The following is an 18,556-nucleotide window of genomic DNA, read 5'->3' on the forward strand; positions in this document are numbered from 1 at the left end:
TTCCATGGGAACTGTAAAGAGTGGTAGACCCCCAGCACTCAGGGAGGCAGAGGCAGGTGGATCTCTGTGAGTTCGAGGCCACCCTGGTCTACAGAACAAGTTCCAGGACAGCCAAGGCTACACAGAAAGAAAAAAAAAATGGTAGAACCAGTTCAGTCAAGGAGAAAAGGGGGCACAAGGAGTTTTCTGTTGTGAAAATTGTAGCAGGATGGGAAGGTGTCTCCATTGCTTGCATGGAAAAGTTGAGGGATTAGCACACAGACCACTTGGAGAGCCTCTGATTTTGGGATGTGAGCTTGAGGCTCACAGGAGGTCTAGGCCAGGTAGCAGCTGCTCAGGGATACTGCAAAGGAAAATAGTTGATAGGTGGAAAGAAGACGGGGTTGTAGGCTATAAGGGTACCAGCAGGGCAGAGGCAGCCTCAGCCACCTGCCAACCATAGGTAGGGAAACCAGTTCTCCATCACCGGTCCAGAAAGGAAGCCCTGAAGTATGGGCCTTGCAAGGGTATTGGAAGGACAAGCAGGCCTTCCTGGGACTTTCAGAAATCTGGAGTAACTTTCACAGGTGTCAATGCTGACGGGTAAGGCGGTACATGCCTTTAGCCCCAGCACTCAAGACAGGGCTGGTCTACATGGCAAGTTCCAGGTTAGCCAGACCTTCACAGCGAGATCCTGTCTCAAAAAAAAAAAAAAAAAGAAAAGAAAAAAGACCCCCCCCACCAAAAACCAAACAACCAACCCCCCAAAAAAACTAGCCATGCCTACATCTTGATGGGTAGACGCCCCTCAACTGTTGTCGGGCCCCTACGCCCCGCCTCCTGGAATCACTGGGAAAGAAGGTGGATCTTGATCTGCAGGTATAGAATGGAAGAGGACCAGAGAACACCTAAGGTTGTTGCACGTTATAAGGCCCGGCGGGGTGGGGCGTGGCATTCCTGGGGACTAGTGGAGACAGCGAAACCCCGCACTACGGATTTCCTCTGTTAGAGGGCTCTGTAACGCTGCTAGGTGCCACTACTTTAACCCAGCTCTCAGGGCAAGAACCAGAACCAGAGCCCCTATGCAGCAGGGCTGCCTGCGGGTCTCGAGCTCGGAACGCAGGGAAAACGAACGCCGGTACTCGAGCACCTGCGGGCGCCGCGCAGCCGCAGAGAAGGCGGGTTCGCACAGGCTCCGCCCTGTATGCTAATATAAGCGCTACGGCCCCGCCCCGGGGACCGGTGAGCCCACCGCGATAGGGTCCGGAAAGACGTTGGCGCGGAGCAGCGGACCAGGGAAGACCCCGGCAAGGCCAAGCGTTGGGACGCGGGCCCAGTGGGCTGGTGGCGGGGCCCAGATCCTGTCCAAGCGCTGCCGGCGAGCCTGGAGCCCCGCTCCCCTGCCGGCGCAAGGTGGTACAGCCCGTAGGGGCGGAGCCCGGATCATGTGACGCGAGCGCGGCCGCCATCTTGCTCTGCGGTGCTGGTATTTAGAGCGCAGCGCCTGACTGGCGGGGTCGCCTTCGCGCATCCGCCGCCTCGAGGATCCTCGCTCCCCCGGCCGCTCGCTCTCCCGCCGTCCTAACCCGGCCGCCGCCCGCTGAGCTTGCCTTCTCCCCGCTTGCAGACATGGCTGACATCAAGAACAGCCCCGAATACGCTGCGTTTTTCGCTGTCATAGGCGCCTCGTGCGCCATGGTCTTCAGCGGTGAGCATCGCAGCAGGAGGAGCAGGGGGTGCCGAAGCGGTGCGGAACTCTAGCCCGCTGCTCACCGGGGCCTGTGCGTGACGTCACTCTGACGTCATCCCCACCTATGTGGGTGTCGGGCCTTACGGGCGCGGGTGGGGGTCAGCCCCACGGCGGCGGGGACAGTTGCATCTGTGGAGCACAGGGCTCGGTCAGGGTGCGGGTCCCGTCACCCTGACTGTCGTGCCTCGTTTGTGCGGGGGTGGGGCATCGGTGTGACTGCCATCTTAGCCCCGGGAAGTAGGAACGAAGGTGGGGTGGGGGCGCGGGGGGAGGCGGCGCGCGATCCTGCGCCCGCTCCTGCGCCTGCCCCGCATCCCGCATTCTGCGGGCAGGTGTGACATCACGTCTTGAAAGGCGCCAGTCCGTAGGCGTCAGCGGGCTCCGGACGGGAGTCCCTGGCCTCTTGGCCAGAGGGAGACCGTGTCCCCGCTAAGGTCCACCAGCCCTGCTTCCATGGCGGCCGGGCGGCCGGGGGTCAGGTGGGTCTGTACCCTGGGTGAGGCAGGTGTTTCCGGTTGAGGCTTGTCTCGGTTGCCCAATAGTTCTGTCATCGGTGTGGGTTGGTTGGGAAAACTGGGCTGAGGGGTTGGTCCTGGGAACCTGCAAGGACTCAGGTTAGAGCCTATGGAAGTGGGTTTGGATTAGGTAGGAGCACTTGAGTGGATGGTTGCCGAGGGTCTGTGCTTTGAGGTGGGGGAGAGGGTGGCGGTAGAGAGCCAGCATTTACAAGATTAAGTCTTTGATCCTCAGTCCTGGACCTAATGAATGGATGAGTGAATGAATGACCTTCCTCTTCTAGGGGGGTGAGGGGCTGGAACTGGGAGATGCCTCCTTGCTCAGAGAAGGAAAAGCCTGGCAAGGTTCTTGATGGCATCTTGCTCTTGAAGTTGAGCCTTGACAGTTCTACGGTGTCAAATTTAGTGAAAATTGGCCTTCCTGGGAGAAAAGCCTTTGGGCCAGACCCAAGAATGAGGGATTGAGGGAGGTAAGTCTCAGCCCCCAGGGACTGGTCTGGCCTGGTCTGGGCCTCCTCTGGAAGGTCTGGTCCCTGCCTTAAATGACCTCGCCCTGCCCCACCCTACCTGGCAGATGGAGAGGCTGGCCCTCTGTTCAGGTACATGGTGAGTTTGAACTCCAAACAGTGTCTGTTGACTGTAAACACCTTTGGGGTGCAGGTTGGGGTGGGGGATTGTCTGTCTTGGTGACCTCCCCATGTCTGGGCCTGTTAGGTGCTGCTGAGAGAACCCTTCTGTTCCCACACCATCGAAGTAAGGGCTCATTTGTGGTGGGAGATGTGGTCTAGACTTCTTTGCTCCCAGACCACACCTGTTCTCCCCACACTTTAGGGCTCCTTAGGAAGGCTGCCAAGCATTTCCTTCTGCTCCTTCGCCCCCAGAATATGCCCATAGGTTCCCCTATTTTGGTCACCTGTGATTACTTTTTGTGGTTATTGATAGGTTAATTAACTTACAATAAATTAACTTATGCACAAATAAAGCAAATCTTTCTTGCATTCTTACTGTGTCCCAAATAGCGGGGCAATGTTAGTGAACAAACAGTATGCCTACCCATGTGGGACTCCTGTTTTGTCTGTCATGATGGCTCCTGCAACTCCAAATTTGCCCAGAGTTCTTTTTCTGCACCTAGCTTCTCGAACCTCTTCTATCAAGACCCTACATGTGCCCAGCCTGGCCAACAGGTGTCTCTGCACTATTGAAAGTTGGATATTGCTGGTCTAGGCTTTTCCTGCCTGGCCCTACCTTCTGGGGATTGAAATCTACATGCCTCAGGCCCATTCCTTCACACCGGCTTCTCACGGTCCTTTGGGGGCTAGCCTCTTACTTGGCCAGTTGAATCACCTGACTTCATTTTTCCTTCTAAGCATGCTATTCTGTAGCATGTTTTTGTCCTGACATTACCTAAAGAACCCTAGCCCTTGGTGTTGCTGAGAGGACGCCAGGCTTTGACTCCCTTGGACCTACTGTTTGTTTTTTTGTTTTGTTTTGTTTTGTTTTTTTGGAACAGGGTTTCTCTAAGTAGCCCTGGCTGTCCTGGCACTAGCTCTGTAGACCAGGCTGACCTTGAACTCAGAGATCTACCTGTGTCTGTCTCCCTAGTGCTGGGATCAAAGGTGTGTGCCACCACAGCCTGGCTAACCAAGTTTTAAGACTATTTTTTCTTTAAATGAGGTTTGCACACATCTTTGAGGCCTCCATTCCCTGCTTCATATTTTAGCTTCCCTTTTTTTCTTATGACAAATATCCTGTTGGTTCTTTCTTCATCATGTTCTCCATGAAGCTGCCAGTTGCTTTTTTTTTCTGTATTTTCTGTGACTTCCTCCCTGACTTTGCTTGATTTCCTGGAAATGCCTCGAGACCCTGCTCTCTGCCCCACTGCATTGGCATGGTCAGCAGGTCTCCCTTCTGCAGCCTGTCAGGCATAGCTTTCTGGATACCTGCTACTGTCAGAGGCTAGGCTTAATTTTTTTCTCCTCTTGCCCTGGTTCCTGATGGTGTCCCTGTTTTTCATCATCTATCTTCTTGCCACCCATCCTTCAGCCCCATAATCTACCTACTGTGTTAGGGGACAGACCCGACTTGCTCTTTACCTTTTTTGGAGTCACACCTTTCTGGGGTGCAGAGTTGATTGTGTTCCGTCCTCACCCTCACAGTACCACATGGCAACCTCTATTCTTGGTGTTCAGTAGCATGTCCTTAGGCATGTGAGCCCATGGAACACTCACTTTTTGCACTAACCGATACGGCTGAGCATGAACTTGCCTTCCAATAGGAGCATAAGAAATTCACTGACCAGAGTTGTTCCAGGAAATACCTCTTGAAGTGGACCCTGGGCTTGAAGTTGGGCAGTGTCTGGGCATCTAAGGGTGCTGTAGAAGAGACAAGTGATCTACCTAGTCCCTGCTCTTCCAGCTGAGCTCATCTAACACTGTCTTGCTTGTTATCTGAATATGCTGTCAAGAATCTTGCCGTTTGCCTTCTTTTCCTCTTCTCTGCTGCTTACCTTATCACTTCCCCACTCCAAATTTCCATGGTCCATGATCCTTTTTCAGACTCTCCTCCCCTTGGCGTAGCTCCCCTACTTCCTCTTCTCTTTTCCTGTTCTCTTTCCTTGCTGGATTTGTTGCTGTGTTGGGTCACTGTCCTGTCTTCTTGCTGTTCCCTGAGCTCTGAGAAATCAGAGAGCCCTCTGACCTTTGCCTTACTCAGTTCTGGGCACACAGTAGGCATATTTTGTGGTCCAGTGAGATCAACAGATTTTTTTAGAGGTGTTGTTGGGGCTTTTACCTCTGGCCCCTGTTTTACCATGGCCCCCAGAATGGCCATGGCATGGTGTCCCGGGCAGATCACTCTGGAGCCTGCTGTCACCTGTATAAGTAGCTCAAAGTTCTTATAGGGTCTGGAGGACAAGTGGCAGAAACGAGAGAGAATTAGAGTTCAGGATCTGAAGATGAGAGGGAAACAAAAGTCCTGAAAGGAAGGCAGCATCTCCTGGGAGGTTGGATGAGGAAACAACATCAGAGAAGGCAGGGAACCCTGTTTTCCTGCCTGGGAAGGCTTGAAGGCCTCCTTGCAGGCAGGGACTGACTGACACAGGACTGGCCTCCAGGCAACTGAGAGGTAGGCGTTTATGCTGGAAGTGCCTGGAACTCAGGCTGTGAGGCAGAGGTGCCCAGAGTCTCAAGCAAGACTTTCCTTGGCCCAGCTGCCTCCTTCCCATGTGACTGTTTTGCCAGAGGTCACAAGCTAGGAAAGGGGAACGCTGGAGAACAAAGTCTGGTTTCAGAGCAAAGCAGGGGCCCCTGGTGACCACAAGAAGTACACAGCAGAAGTGGATGAGGAGGTTGGGGTTATTGGCTGTGCTAGTGGAAAAAGCAGTAGCTGTAGTGATTGGCTAGACTCTCAGGGGTCTCCTGCCTGGCTGCATGCCTTCAGTTCCTCTGCTGGGTGCTAACTCAGGGAGCAGATGCAGAAAGCTCCCTAGGCACCTTCCCTGCTGCTCTGGGCTCACTTCATCTCTCCTTCCACAGCCATGGGAGCTGCCTATGGCACAGCCAAGAGTGGCACTGGTATCGCAGCTATGTCAGTCATGAGGCCAGAGCTGATCATGAAGTCCATCATCCCAGTGGTTATGGCTGGGATCATCGCCATCTACGGCCTGGTGGTGGCAGTCCTTATCGCCAATTCCCTGACTGATGGCATCACCCTCTACAGGTGAGTGCAGGGCCTGTCCCGCCAGGTGAAGTGCATCATTTTCCTGTGGACAGATTGCTGACAGCCTGTGTCTCTTCTCCCCCCAGGAGTTTTCTTCAGCTGGGTGCTGGCCTGAGTGTGGGGCTGAGTGGCCTGGCTGCTGGCTTTGCCATTGGCATCGTGGGGGATGCTGGTGTTCGGGGCACTGCCCAGCAACCACGACTGTTCGTGGGCATGATCCTGATCCTCATCTTCGCGGAGGTGCTCGGCCTCTACGGTCTCATCGTGGCCCTAATCCTCTCCACAAAGTAGTCCTTCTCCACCACCAGTCACAGGATAGGATGTAAAGACCACCCCTCCTCATTCCAGAACGAACAGCCTGACACACATGCACGGGCAGCTGCCCCTCAGTAGTTGGTCTTGTAAATGCGCAGTGTCCTAGTGCCCATTGTCTGTTGCCCCCGCCTGGTCCCTGCTGCCCCGTGCTGTGGACATCTGGGCCCACTCATCTCCCATTCAGGCCCCTGACCAGTGAGGATGTCAGCCTCTGGCTACCCCACCCTTCGCCCTAGAGTGCTCTGTGTATAAGGATGAATTAGAGTTGTCATTTTTCTCTTCACTGGATGTTTATTTATAAAAGATTTGACCTCTTCATGCGTCTGTGGAGCAGCCCTGTCTCCCAACTATATAGTAATCATTAGTAGAGTGTTACCTTGTGGGGTTCCTGTTGCTGAGACTCTGGTTGGAGCCACCCTCCCCCCAGCCCTGGACAGCCAGGGTGCAGGGCAGAGTGCTACTGCTCGACCGGGATGGCTCCCAGCTGTGTCCAATAAAAGTTCTCGGATGTGACTGGCTTGTGTTTTAGTGCTTCTGTGGGCGGAGTGGGCCGGCCTGGTTGGCTTGCATCACAGGGTTGTTGTCACGTGGGCCCGACAGCCACGTGACTTCCCCCTCAGTTGAGAGTCACGTGGTGCCAACTGGCCCTGCTTCCGATTACCGCTGCTCCGGACTCCACCGGCTCTCTTCCTGCGTTCAGCGCCCCTCACGATGCCTAGCGGGCGGTGCCCAGCGGGGGGCCCGGTGCTCCAGTTCACCAACTGTCGCATCCTGCGCGGCGGCACGCTGCTCAGGTCTGGGCTGCTTGGTGCAGGGTTGGGCTGGGTGTAGGACTGGTGACAACCGCAGGGATGGGGCTAGTGGAGGGTCTCAGCCCTGAGAGCGACAGGGCTCGGCCGGGTATGGGGACCCAGGAAAGTGGAGGGCAGGACTGTCCTGGGTGTGTGGCTGGGACTAAGAAGAGTGGGTTCAGGGGCAAGCAGGGTGAGAGCGAGAACTAGGTGTTGGCTCCAGGGCTTAGTGGTGATCCAACTGCCGACTGCTCTGTCCTCAGGGAGGATCTGTGGGTGCGCGAGGGCCGAATCCTGGACCCAGAGAAGCTGTTTTTTGAAGAGAGGCGTGTGGCTGATGAGCAGCGGGACTGCGGAGGCTGCATCCTGGCTCCCGGCTTTATCGATGTTCAGATCAACGGTGCGGCCTGGCTTGGGCCAGGGAACCCAGGGGAGGAGCTCTGAGCACTGTGCTACCCCCTTGTTTTCTGTGGCCACAGGTGGATTTGGTGTTGACTTCTCCAGGGCTACGGAGGACGTGGGTTCTGGGGTCGCCCTAGTGGCCCGGAGGATCCTGTCCCACGGTGTCACCTCCTTCTGCCCCACCCTGGTTACTTCCCCACCAGAGGTTTATCACAAGGTGAGGTCAGGCTGCTCTATGCCTGAGCAAAGGGGCCCACCCCCCAGGGGCAGGAACATTTCCTTCACCCGAATCTGGGCTCCCTCCACGTGGGTGTGAGGGAATCCTCCTCTCTCTTGTTCAGTTGGGTCCTGCCAGGTCTCTGCAACTGCCAATGCAGTTGTGCCCACATTTTTTGTCACCATTCTCATCTGCCACACCCACCCAACACCCTGTAGGCAGCCTCTGGGCCGCCTGAACTAAGGTTGCCTGGAATTCTGCCACAGCCATTGTCTCTAGGCAGGCTCTTCCTGCTCACCTGCCTGTGTTCTGTGACTCACGTGAAAAAGCCTTTCAGAGAGAGCTGCTTTCCCTGTGTACTGGCTCCAGCCCTGCTTCCCTCACGCTTCCACCCTCCAGCTAGAGGGAGCTCTGTTGTCTTTGTGCCGATTTTCACGTGAAAGCTTTCCCACAGGTTTCCCAGGTTGATTCAAGCTTGCTTAGGTTGCTGTCTTCGGCAGTTGCGAGTAATCTGCAGGGTTATCCCTTAGTCCTGAGCTCTTGCTTTAAAACGTGGTTTTCTCTTACAGGATGCAACTGGGCTGTTAACCATACTTGAATGGATTTTTTCTGTTCCTGATGTCAGTTGCCACAGCCAGTTTTTCTCCTGGTACAGGATCCATTACAGGAGCAGGGAGTGTGTGATTGCCCATGCTTTCCTCTCTGGGTGGGCTGACACAGAATCAGAGTAGGGAGCTATGGGGATTGAGTGCGGACTGTGCCCTCGCTTCACAGGCTTCGCTCTGGCCTCTTGACTTGCAACCCTTGGAAGGCCTGACGCAACTGTACTCACTTCTGAGCCTCAATTTCATTAAACCTAGAGGGAGAACAGTCAGTGGGTGCTTGACACAGGTTACACTTTCCTTGAATGTCAACTAGAGATGTCTTCTGGAAGTTTCCCACAGTCCCCCCTCCCCCACCCCACGGCCAATAGTGCAACCTATTGTCCTACTGCAGATAAGGACTTGGTTCTCTCAGCTGATCTCTGGCAAGACCCAGAGTCACCTTTCAAGGGGATGGGTATCAGGATGTACCCCCTTCTCTACAACAGTCCATTCCTATCACTTAAGCTGCTTCTCTGCCCCGGGCACATTCCAGCAGCTGCCCGTGTCCCCTCTCCTCCTAGGCTCTCCCAGGAAGGCCTTGCTCTCCTGTGAGCCCTGCTCCCATGCTCCTTCACCACCGGGCTTTCCTCCTGCGGCAGGTTTGACTGGCGTGGCGCAAGGCCGTGGCTCTCCTTCAGGGGGAGGAGTGGCTAATATTCCCAAGGTTTTCTTTCTGGCACCCCACTGTAGTCCATGTCTACCTCATAGACTCTTATAAATAAAACACTTGGAATGAAGGTCTCAGGAGACAGGAAGAAAGTGATGTCAGAGACTCTGGGCAGCTTTGAGTATAAAAGCATATATCCCTGCTGGATAGAAACCAGGAGACCCTAACCTCAAACCCCTTCCCCTAGGATGTCCCCTAACTTCCTCCAGGGCCCCTTCTCACTGAGGGCCTTGTCCACTTGTCCAGGTGTCTTCATCAAAGGCTGGTTTATTGAAACTACCTACTCTCTTTCTGGGTTTACTCTTCTAGCTATGCTTCAAGAGGACAGATCTGATGGCATTGTTTTCTGCTTCAAATCTGTTAGCTGGTGAGGTACCTCAAGGACAGATGTCTGCCACCCTGCCCATCCCTGCATTCATCTCATTCCCTTCCCCTCCAGCTATCCTGTTGTCTCTGCTGTGTACTCTTACTTTGCCTTTCAAGGGGCTCTTCTAGAAAACAGTTCATGTATATGTGTGTATATACTCCATGGTACCTGAGTGGAAGTCAGTCAGGCTTGTGGGAATCAGTGGTCTCCTTCCATCATGTGCATCCTGGGAATTGAACTCAGGGCATGAGGTGGCTTGGTGGCAAGTGCCTTTACCCACTGAGCCAATATACCTGGTTTTGATTTTTTGTTTGTTTTTTAATGTAGCCCAGATTGGTTTTTGTGGTTGAGGCTGGTCTTGACCTGTTGTCTCAGCCCGCCATATACTGTGATGCCTGGCTCTTTTGCTTGGTTTTTAAGCTGCTAGGTGACCAGCAGGTGGTGGCTGCAGCAGCTGCTGCTGCTTTGAAGATTTGTCATTTTTAATTATGTGTAGGTATGTATGTCTTCTGCATGTGAGTGTGCAGGTACTCAGGGCTTCCTAGTCCTCCCCTGCAAAGTAGTACAAGCTCCTAAGCACTGAGCCGATTCTCTAGCCCTGCCTTTATTCTCTTTTGTTTTGTTTGTTTGTTTTTAGAACAGGTTCTCTCTGAGTAGACCTGGTTGTCCTGGAACTCACTCTGTAGACCAGGCTGGCCTCTGCCTGCTGAGTGCTGGGATTAAAGGCGTGTGCCAATTAGCTGTGTCTGTGTTCTTCTGGGTTAGAGGTATAGGTAAGAATATTTGGGGCTGGAAAACAGCTAAGAACACTTTTATTGGAGAGGACTCAGGTTTGGTTCTAACACCCACATTATGTGGCTCATAGCTGCTTGTAATTCCAGTTCCAGGGGATTTGCCACTCCTTTCTGGCTACTGCAGCTATCAGGCATGCATGTGGCTTACAGACATATATACAGACACTCCTAAAATAAACATGTTAGTGTTGCTGAGGGTTGAGCCCAGGGCCTTGTACATGCTAAGCGAGGTACTTTACCAGTGGGATGCATCTCCAAGCCCCGAACTCCTGGGATCTCCCAGCTGCACTTCACCCTTTTTGTTTGGTTAGAGGGTTTTGCTATCTTGTATATGGATCTAAGCTCCAGGGCTCAAGAGATCACCTGAATAAGATCTTTCTTTGTCCCTAGACCTTACATCTCAGGGTGTCATGCCATGGGGATGAGGTGTTTATCAATTTTGCTGCCTGCTGGACATAGTGGGAAGTTCAGTGAAGCTGTTCGAACTTCTGTTGAATTGTTTGAACTGTTTTCCTGTTTCACTGTCACTCTATGCGAGCCGCATGTAGAGTTGGACTTTCTTAGGTCTATTCTCATTTTTTCTCACCTTTCTCCTTGGCACCACTTTCTAGAGATTCCCTCAGCTCCATATTGGAGTTTATCCCTTGGGATTCTTACATACCTTTGAGTTTTGGAGAGCTCATGTTGCTCTCTGACATCCTGTTCTGGCCTCGTGGATTTAAGGTCTCTTGTTGCCAGAGCGTGTCAGTGTTGGCTCTTCCCTGTGTCCTTTCTTGCTTCTTCTCTCTGCTGGCTTGGTCATCTTGTTGGCATTCCTTCCTCTGATCCTTGGGCTCTGTTTAATGACTGGTATTAGCAGGCCACTAGGAACACCTAGCCCTTTGGAGGAGCTTTTTGGGCAACCCTAGTTGTGCTTCCAAGGTCCTGCCTCTGGGCCTTGTGAGATCCCCTGGGAAGAGGGTCTGGTTTTGTTCAGAGGGAGCTGTTACTAGAGTCTGGAGAACATATACTTCCCAATATTTGTATTCCATCTCACTCACCTCTACTGAGGCCTCCCCAACCATTTCTCATGGTCCCAGGTTCTGTGAGGTCTGAGTTTCCTCAGTCCTCTCCAACTGAAATGTGTCCAGAGTCCACCTCTCTGCTTCCCTGATCCTGGCTTGCTCTTCTCTCATTCTTTGTCCTCAGACTTAAGTATAGATTTGGTTTTGTATAATTTGAGACAGGTTGTCGTGTACCCTAGGCTGGCCTTGAACGTCTTACGTAGCTGAGGCTGGCCTGTGCTTGGGATTGTAGGCAAGCACTACCATGCCCAGCGTAAGGGTCTTAAAAGCCCACTCCTTTTATTGAGGGGGTGATTCCAAGAAAGGATGTCACTGTTTTGCCTGGATTCCATAGCTGACAGGTCCGGGAATCACCATTCCCCTTTCCTACTCAAGAGCTGAAGGCTCTGGAGGGAGGGTTATGGCTATACTGGGTCATCTCCAAGACCAAGTAAGTGTTGCTCACCTTTTTCTAGGGCTGTGACCTTCCTGATCAGAATGGGCTGGGCCATATCGCTGAGCTCTCTCCCAGCCTGCCCTGAATACCACAGCATTTAGCCCTCTTCTTCTGCCCTGCCTTCCCCCTGCCACGCCAGCCCCTGCTTCCTTGTCCTGCTGCTTAGGGAGGCTGCAGTTATTTTTTTTCCCAAGGGTTTGGCCACTATATCCTAGCTGTTTGGCAGAAGCCACTTTGAAAGCCAGAGCAGGTTAGAGCAGCCCTTGGTGCCTGCACTTATGCTTCTGTGGCCTGGGAATGCTCCATCTCCTGGTCCTCAGGGTAGGTTATCCTATATTCCCTGTTGTTACTTCTTCTTGCACCTGACCACTGGAGGGGGAGAGTCCTTCAGCCATCTTCTAGCACCTGTTAGGGAAGGATAGTAGGGTCAGGCCTGGTCAGGGTCTTAATCTCTGACCTAAGGATCTGACTTTGGTTGGCCTCTGGGTGCTGGGCTGTGGGGCAGGGCCTTAACAGCTGTTTTTCCCCCAGGTCCTTCCTCAGATCTCTGTGAAAAGTGGAGGTCCCCATGGAGCAGGGGTCCTTGGTGAGTGGATGCCCAGTTGGGAAGGGAGGACAGGTTTGAGGGACTGGGGTGGGGCTGCTAGGTGGGAATGCCTGCTAGGTTCTCCCTTGTCCTTTCTTCCAGGGGTGCACTTAGAGGGCCCATTCATCAGCCGGGAGAAGCGGGGTGCACACCCTGAGGCCTACCTCCGCTCCTTTGGAGCCAATGCTTTTCATGATGTGCTGGCCACATACGGATCCCTGGACAATGTTCGGATTGTGACGCTTGCCCCTGAACTAGACCGGAGCCGTGAAGTGATCCAGGCCCTGACAGCGCAAGGCATCCGTGTGTCACTAGGTGAGAGGCCGCTCGTCCCGGTTGCCTGCTCGAGGTCCTCTGCTGCTGCAGACGCTGATCTCGGGTCCTCTCTGCAGGGCATTCAGTGGCTGACCTGCGGGCTGCAGAGGTAGCAGTGCAGAGTGGGGCCACCTTCATCACCCACCTCTTCAATGCCATGTTGCCTGTGAGTGCCACCCCTACTTCTGGGTAAGAGAGGGCTCGGTGGCCACCTCTGTTACTCAGTTACTCCCTTCTGTCCTGCTCAGTTCCATCACCGTGACCCAGGCATAGTAGGGCTGCTGACCACTGACCAGCTGCCCCCAGGCCACTGCATCTTCTATGGGATGATTGCTGATGGCATACACACTAACCCTGCAGCTCTGCGCATTGCTCACCGAGCCCATCCCCAGGGTGAGTAGCTGGGAAGGGTAGGGCAGATAGGATAACAGCTGGCCGGGTCCTGAGCCGCCTCCTCCCCCAGGGCTGGTGCTGGTTACTGACGCTGTCCCTGCTCTGGGCTTGGGCAATGGCCGCCATACACTAGGGCAACAGGAGGTGGAGGTAGATGGGCTAATAGCCTACGTTGCAGGTGAGTGGCTCTTGTATCCATATGTGTGTAGTCCGTTGGCTTCTCCCTGGAGTGGGGCCAGAATTTGGGTGTGCCCTGTTTGTCCACTGGGATTCCCAGCCCACAACAGCTCCCTTCCCCCAATCCTGTCCTCTCTGGTCTCAAGGAACCAAGACACTGAGTGGCAGCATAGCCCCCATGGATGTCTGCATCCGGCACTTTCTGCAGGCTACAGGTCAGTGGGCTGCTGTTCCTGGGTGTCTAAGGGTACAGGCTATATTGGGGGAAAGCAAGAAGGGAGGTAGGAAAATTAGAGTTCTGTGCTGACATCCTATAACTCCTTGGAAACTGGGAGGTGAGGAGGTGTGACTTCTGGCAGATGGAAATGACCATGGGCACTCCCAAATAGAGCTCAGGCTATGGAAGAACGGTGAGCAGCCAGTCACTGGAGTCAGGGTGATGAGTGGTGTGAAGCTGGGGCCTCATGGAGGAGCAGGGTCACATTGCTTATAGACAGGCCAAAGCCTAGGCCTGTGGGATAGTGGGAATCTGTAGGGGCAGTATTGGGGGGGAGTAAAAATAGCTTTCTAGGGCTTGGAGCAGCTTCTGCAGGGACTCCCCAAATCTCTGGCAGCTCAAGGCTGAGTGCCATTCTGAATGTAGGCAACGTCAGGGTCCTATTTAGAAGAAATAGACTGGGGATGGCCGAGACAAAGGAGATAGTTATATCCTGGCAAGAAGTGATACAGTAAAGTGAATATGGCCACTGGGCCTCAGGTTAGGCTCAGAGTTTAAGGTCCCATTTGGCAGCTGGATTGGTGGCACGGTGGGCCCAGGTATGGCTTTTTATGCTAGAAGTAGGTAGGAGGGTCTAACCATACAATACTGAAAACCCCTAACGCCCCACATCTAGTCTGTTGGAAGGACAGGTTCTCTGCCAGCTGGGATGAAGAGTGGGCTGGAAAAGAGGAGGTGAGCAGCTAGGGGAGTGAGGGACCTTCCTAAGCTGCTGCCGAGGCCTGGGCCTTTCCCAAACTCAGTCATTAGAAGCTGAAGGCCAAAACTGCTCCTGGGAAGGGCTGTGGATGTTCACCGCAGTGTGTTTTGAACAGGCTGTAGTGTGGAGTCGGCTCTGGAAGCTGCAACCCTCCACCCCGCCCAGCTGCTGGGGCTGGAGAAGACCAAGGGAAGCCTGGACTTCGGTGCTGATGCAGGTGAGCCCCCGTGTAGGGGTGAGTAAAGGCTCAAGGGGGTGGGCCTGTCTATCCCTGCTCCTTGGGGGCCGTTTCCCCCACAGACTCTTACCTGTATTTGCTATGGAGGTCAGAGGACAGCTCACTACAGTTTGTTCTCTCTTCCACCACATGAGTCCTACGGTTCAGACTAAGTCAGGCTTGTAGGCAAGTGCCTTCACCCACTCGGCCCTCTCCTTGCTGGCCCTCGTGTGATTTGTTTTGTTTTTGAGACCAGGTCTTACTGTGTAACCCTGGCTGGCATGTCGACTACACGAGCCTCAAATTCATGGTGATCCTCCTACTTCAGCCTCCTGAGTTCTAGGATCACAGACATGTGCCACCATGCTGCCTCTTAGCCTGGCTTTCTGGCAGCTGAGATTAGGCCATGTGAGGGTTACAGAGGTCACTTGTCCCCAGCTGTGCTGGGCTGATACTCTTGCTTTCAGCCCCCCTACCAGTCCAAATCAAGTTCTTGGGCCTCAGTTTCCCGTTAGGCTGGGTTGTAAGGGCCGACTCCACAGTTGGGGTTATAGGTGGCCCTGCCCTGTCTCCGCTCACCCTCTGCTTCTGCTGCAGACTTTGTGGTGCTCGACGACAGCCTCCATGTCCAGGCCACTTACATCTCGGGTGAACTGGTGTGGCAGGCAGAGGAAGCTGGGCCGTGACTGGGGGTCTTGGCTGGAAAGGACACTTGGCTCCTGCTGGACACTGACAGGCCCGGCAGTCCAGGGAGCTGGCCTCCAGGGAGCAAGCTGGGAGCCCTGCCCCGGGTTTAATGCAGAACCTCAATCACCACCCCTGGAGGGCAGCGGCGTGGATAAATACAGACAGCAGGACCTGCCTTGCTTGTGTTGTGCTTGGAGTTATGCTTATGTTCAGCAGCTCTATTGGTGTTTCCACTGTCGCCCTGGGACCTTCTTGGATGGGGTTTAGCTTGGGATCTGGAAGGGTTGGATGCTATGTGGGGCCTTCTCTGTAGGTATCTGTTTTGAGGCCTGCAGACCTCCCAGAAGGCTGTTAGGGCTGGAAGTGAATGGGGGGTGTTTGGAGGGAAGCACTGGGTGAGGCCAGAGACAGTAATCATGGATGGCTGACGCTGAGTTAGATGGGCAAAATGGAGGCCATAGCTCTAGGCTCTCTGCTGCAACATTCAGGAGTGTGTTTATGCTGGCTTTGGGGCCTAGGGTGACCCAGCAGTGAATGCAGGAATGTGTGCCTTAAGGGCCTCCAATTTGGGCCTAGGACTCCACCCAAGGCTCCCTGACCTGCCAGACCTGCCTAGCACCTTCTTGGATAACCCAAAGTTCTATTCCCTGTGGTATCTTCTTTCAAAGACCCCAATGGCTTTTTTAAGCCCTCCCTCATTCCCATGTTTGGTGGCTGGAGCATACCCTGCCTGGTGCTGATGGGCAGCTCTGGGACTTGTGGCTGTGTCTGCCCTGTTAGCACCACCTGGGCAGGGTATACAAAAGTACCCTAAGCCTGACTCCCTCCCACTTGGGGATTGTGGTTTATCAGGCTCCCTGGAAACTTCACTATACAAGCTTTGGGGATTCTTTTGACTCTAAGGATGGCTGTGATGTGGGAGTATATGCTAGAGGTTGGAGGTCAGGTCTGGGAATGCTTTATACCTTGGTATGGGAGGTTACAAACAAACAGATGTCACTTCTATATAGGGTCCCATTGAAGGAACTGTTTTCAGGCCAAAGTTTGAAAAAATATTTTAAAAAAGGAAGAAAGAAAGTGAAAACTAGGCAGACAAAATAAAACACTCTTAGGCCTCCTACTGTTTGAGAGCAACAGCCTGGGGAGAATAGCAGGGTCATATATGGCCCAGCCACAGCCCATTTGTCACTTGGTACACTGTCAGCGCAAGAAAGCCGGCAGGATGGCAGCCTGGATGGGAGAGAGGTAAGTAAGGAAACCTGCCGCATAGACACGCCCTTCCACATGACTGACCAGCTCCTGGAGTGTGCCAAGCACAAAGGAAGGGAGAGCATGAGTCACGTGGGGCCAGTCCTTCAGGATGCACCAGCCTGTGGAAACGTGCTGCTGCTGGAGGGCCACACTCTAAGCTCTTCATGAACGTTGACTCATCCCACCCATCTCCCAGCAATCCAGAGATAGGCCTACCTGTCTGCCACCTCCACTTCTCAGAGGAAGGAAACAGGCACTGAGTCCTGGAGGCCAGAGGTGCAGTTCAGTAGTAGGAGCTTGCCTAACACACACAAGGTCCTGGGTTCCATTCCTAGTCCAAAACTGGCTCTGACCTGCCCAGATCCAGTTTTACTGGATTTTTGCTGCTGCTTTGGGTAGACAATCAGGTGAGTGAGTTGTGTGTTGTAGAGCTACCCAGAAAAGATGGGAACTAGCACTGAGAAGGCTTTGAGGTAAAAGAAACTGCAGCAGAGGACAGAGGCAAGCAGGTTTGCGTGTTGGTGGAATACAGCTGGGGAGGAGTCGATGGCTCTGAAACTGCTGTAGGAACTTGGATTGTTTTTATTAAAACAACAACAAAGAGGGCTGGAGAGAGAGCTCATTCTTTAAGAGCACTTACTGTTCCTCCAGAGAACCTGTGTTCAAGTGCCAGCACCCATGTCAGGTGGTCTGCAACCACTTGAGACTCAAGCTTCAGGGGATCTGACGCTTCTGGCCTGTGAGGATTACTGCACATCCCTGCACACAGACATGCAAACATACATAGAAATAGTAAAAAGAAAAAAAGGGGGGGGGGAGTTCTGGAGGGATGGCTCAGAGGTTAAGAGCACTGGCTGCTCTTGCAGAGGTCCCGAGATCAATTTCCAGCAACCACATGGTGGCTCACAACCATCTGTCAAGGAATTTGATGTCCTCTTCTGGTGTGCATGAAAAAAAGAGACACTCATGTAAATAAATCCGTTAAAAAAGGAAGGAAATAGTAAGAAGAAATCTTTAAAAAGTATAAAGTTGTCCAGCATAGTATTGTCTTTCTGTAATTCTGTGGATGGTAGAGGTAGGAAGACTAGGAATTCAAGGGTCACCTCAGCTATATATCAAGTTGGAGGCCAGCCTAGGCTGGAAAGTCTCAGTAGACTAGAGAGGGTCTCAGGTAGCTGAGGCTAGTCTCCAAGTTTATGTGTAGTTGAGGAGAAAGTGGTCCTTTTCCCACCTTCTGAGGGCTGGGTTTCCAGGAGTGCACCACACAGCCACTGTCTTTGGTGCTGGACTGTGAGTCCCTGTTCATGATAAGCAAGCACTCAACTGAGCCATGTCCCCGGACCCCAAATTTACCCGTTCAGCACTTAAATTTTTTTTTTTTTTTTTAGCATGCCTTTAATCTCAGGATTTGGGAGGCGGAGACAGGTGGACTTCTGAGTTTGAGGCCAGGCTAGTCTACATAACACCTTCCAGGACAGCCAGGGCTATGTAGAGAGACCTTGTCTCAAAACTTTGTTCATTTATGTGAAGTCAGGTGTCCAAGCAGGCCGGAAGAGAATGTCAGATTCCCTGCAGCTAGAGTTACAGGGAGTGGGTGCTGGGAACTGAACTGAACTGAGCCTCTTGACCATTGAGCCATCTCTCTGGTCCCTTAACCACTGAAAAGATTTATCTTTATATGTATGTATGTGTAGTGGAGGCTGGAGCTGGATGGCATCCCTTGGGAGCTGGATGTAGATGCTGCGAAGTGAACTCTGGTCCTTTATTAGGAGCCAGTTCTACAACCCCACTCCAACCACTGTTCATTTATTTATTTATTTAGATTTTATTTTGCATACATAGGTGTTTTGCTTGCATTCATGCCTGTGCATCATTCAGGTACTGCAATGCCTTGGAAGGCATTGGATCCCCCCAGGACCTGAAGTTACAGATGGCTGTTAGCTGCCATTTAGGTTCTGGGAATTGAACATGGGTCCTCTGGAAGAGCAGCCAGTGCTCTTAACCACGGAGCCGTCCCCAGCTCTCCTGTTAGCACTCTTAATCGCCCCATCACCTCCCGAACTATTACTTTCCAGACATACTCTGTCATTGGCATTAGTCCTCTACTCCGACCACACCGAGCCCTGCTGACGGCTCAGAGCTGGAGGGCTATTATTCACAGGAAGGTGTGCTGATTACTTCAGCCTGGGGCCTCTGGGCCACCAGCGCCTCCCCAGCTGCAGGTGATAGTGGTGCCCTATTAGGCATGCCTGTGGTGTGGGTGTGGACTCTGGGACAGCCGCTCCCTGAGTTTAG

At 53.2% G+C, this 18,556-nt stretch overlaps 2 protein-coding genes and 1 long non-coding RNA gene across 5 annotated transcripts; 2 read left to right on the forward strand and 1 right to left on the reverse strand.

Annotated features, from left to right (window-relative positions):
• The first annotated feature begins 1,428 nt into the window (after positions 1-1,428).
• On the forward strand, positions 1,429-6,789 carry Atp6v0c (ATPase H+ transporting V0 subunit c). Of its 2 annotated transcripts, none has more exons than XM_021644767.2 (3): positions 1,429-1,687; positions 5,778-5,961; positions 6,048-6,789. In XM_021644767.2, the coding sequence occupies exons 1-3, from the start codon at positions 1,609-1,611 to the stop codon at positions 6,250-6,252; spliced, it is 468 nt and encodes a 155-aa protein (XP_021500442.1). In that variant the 5' UTR covers positions 1,429-1,608; the 3' UTR covers positions 6,253-6,789. The 2 variants fall into 2 exon arrangements, with proteins under 2 accessions (XP_021500442.1, XP_060220014.1); XM_060364031.1 differs by lacking the exon at positions 1,429-1,687 and adding an exon at positions 2,186-2,208.
• A 96-nt stretch (positions 6,790-6,885) lies between these two features.
• On the forward strand, positions 6,886-15,185 carry Amdhd2 (amidohydrolase domain containing 2). Of its 2 annotated transcripts, XM_021644783.2 has the most exons (11): positions 6,888-7,070; positions 7,331-7,467; positions 7,547-7,686; positions 12,190-12,244; positions 12,347-12,559; positions 12,637-12,725; positions 12,808-12,952; positions 13,023-13,130; positions 13,276-13,344; positions 14,222-14,323; positions 14,921-15,185. In XM_021644783.2, the coding sequence occupies exons 1-11, from the start codon at positions 6,988-6,990 to the stop codon at positions 15,007-15,009; spliced, it is 1,230 nt and encodes a 409-aa protein (XP_021500458.1). In that variant the 5' UTR covers positions 6,888-6,987; the 3' UTR covers positions 15,010-15,185. The 2 variants fall into 2 exon arrangements, with proteins under 2 accessions (XP_021500459.1, XP_021500458.1); XM_021644784.2 differs by lacking the exon at positions 13,023-13,130 and having other exon boundaries at positions 6,886-7,070.
• Positions 7,541-12,008, reverse strand: LOC132646335 (uncharacterized). The gene is made up of 2 exons (XR_009584506.1): positions 10,820-12,008; positions 7,541-8,542 (listed from the first exon to the last, which is right to left on the reverse strand). It is a non-coding gene; the product is annotated as an uncharacterized LOC132646335 (long non-coding RNA).
• Positions 15,186-18,556: the final 3,371 nt, after the last annotated feature.

This window comes from Meriones unguiculatus, chromosome 11 (genome assembly GCF_030254825.1).
Source record: "Meriones unguiculatus strain TT.TT164.6M chromosome 11, Bangor_MerUng_6.1, whole genome shotgun sequence".
Taxonomy (NCBI): domain Eukaryota; kingdom Metazoa; phylum Chordata; class Mammalia; order Rodentia; family Muridae; genus Meriones; species Meriones unguiculatus.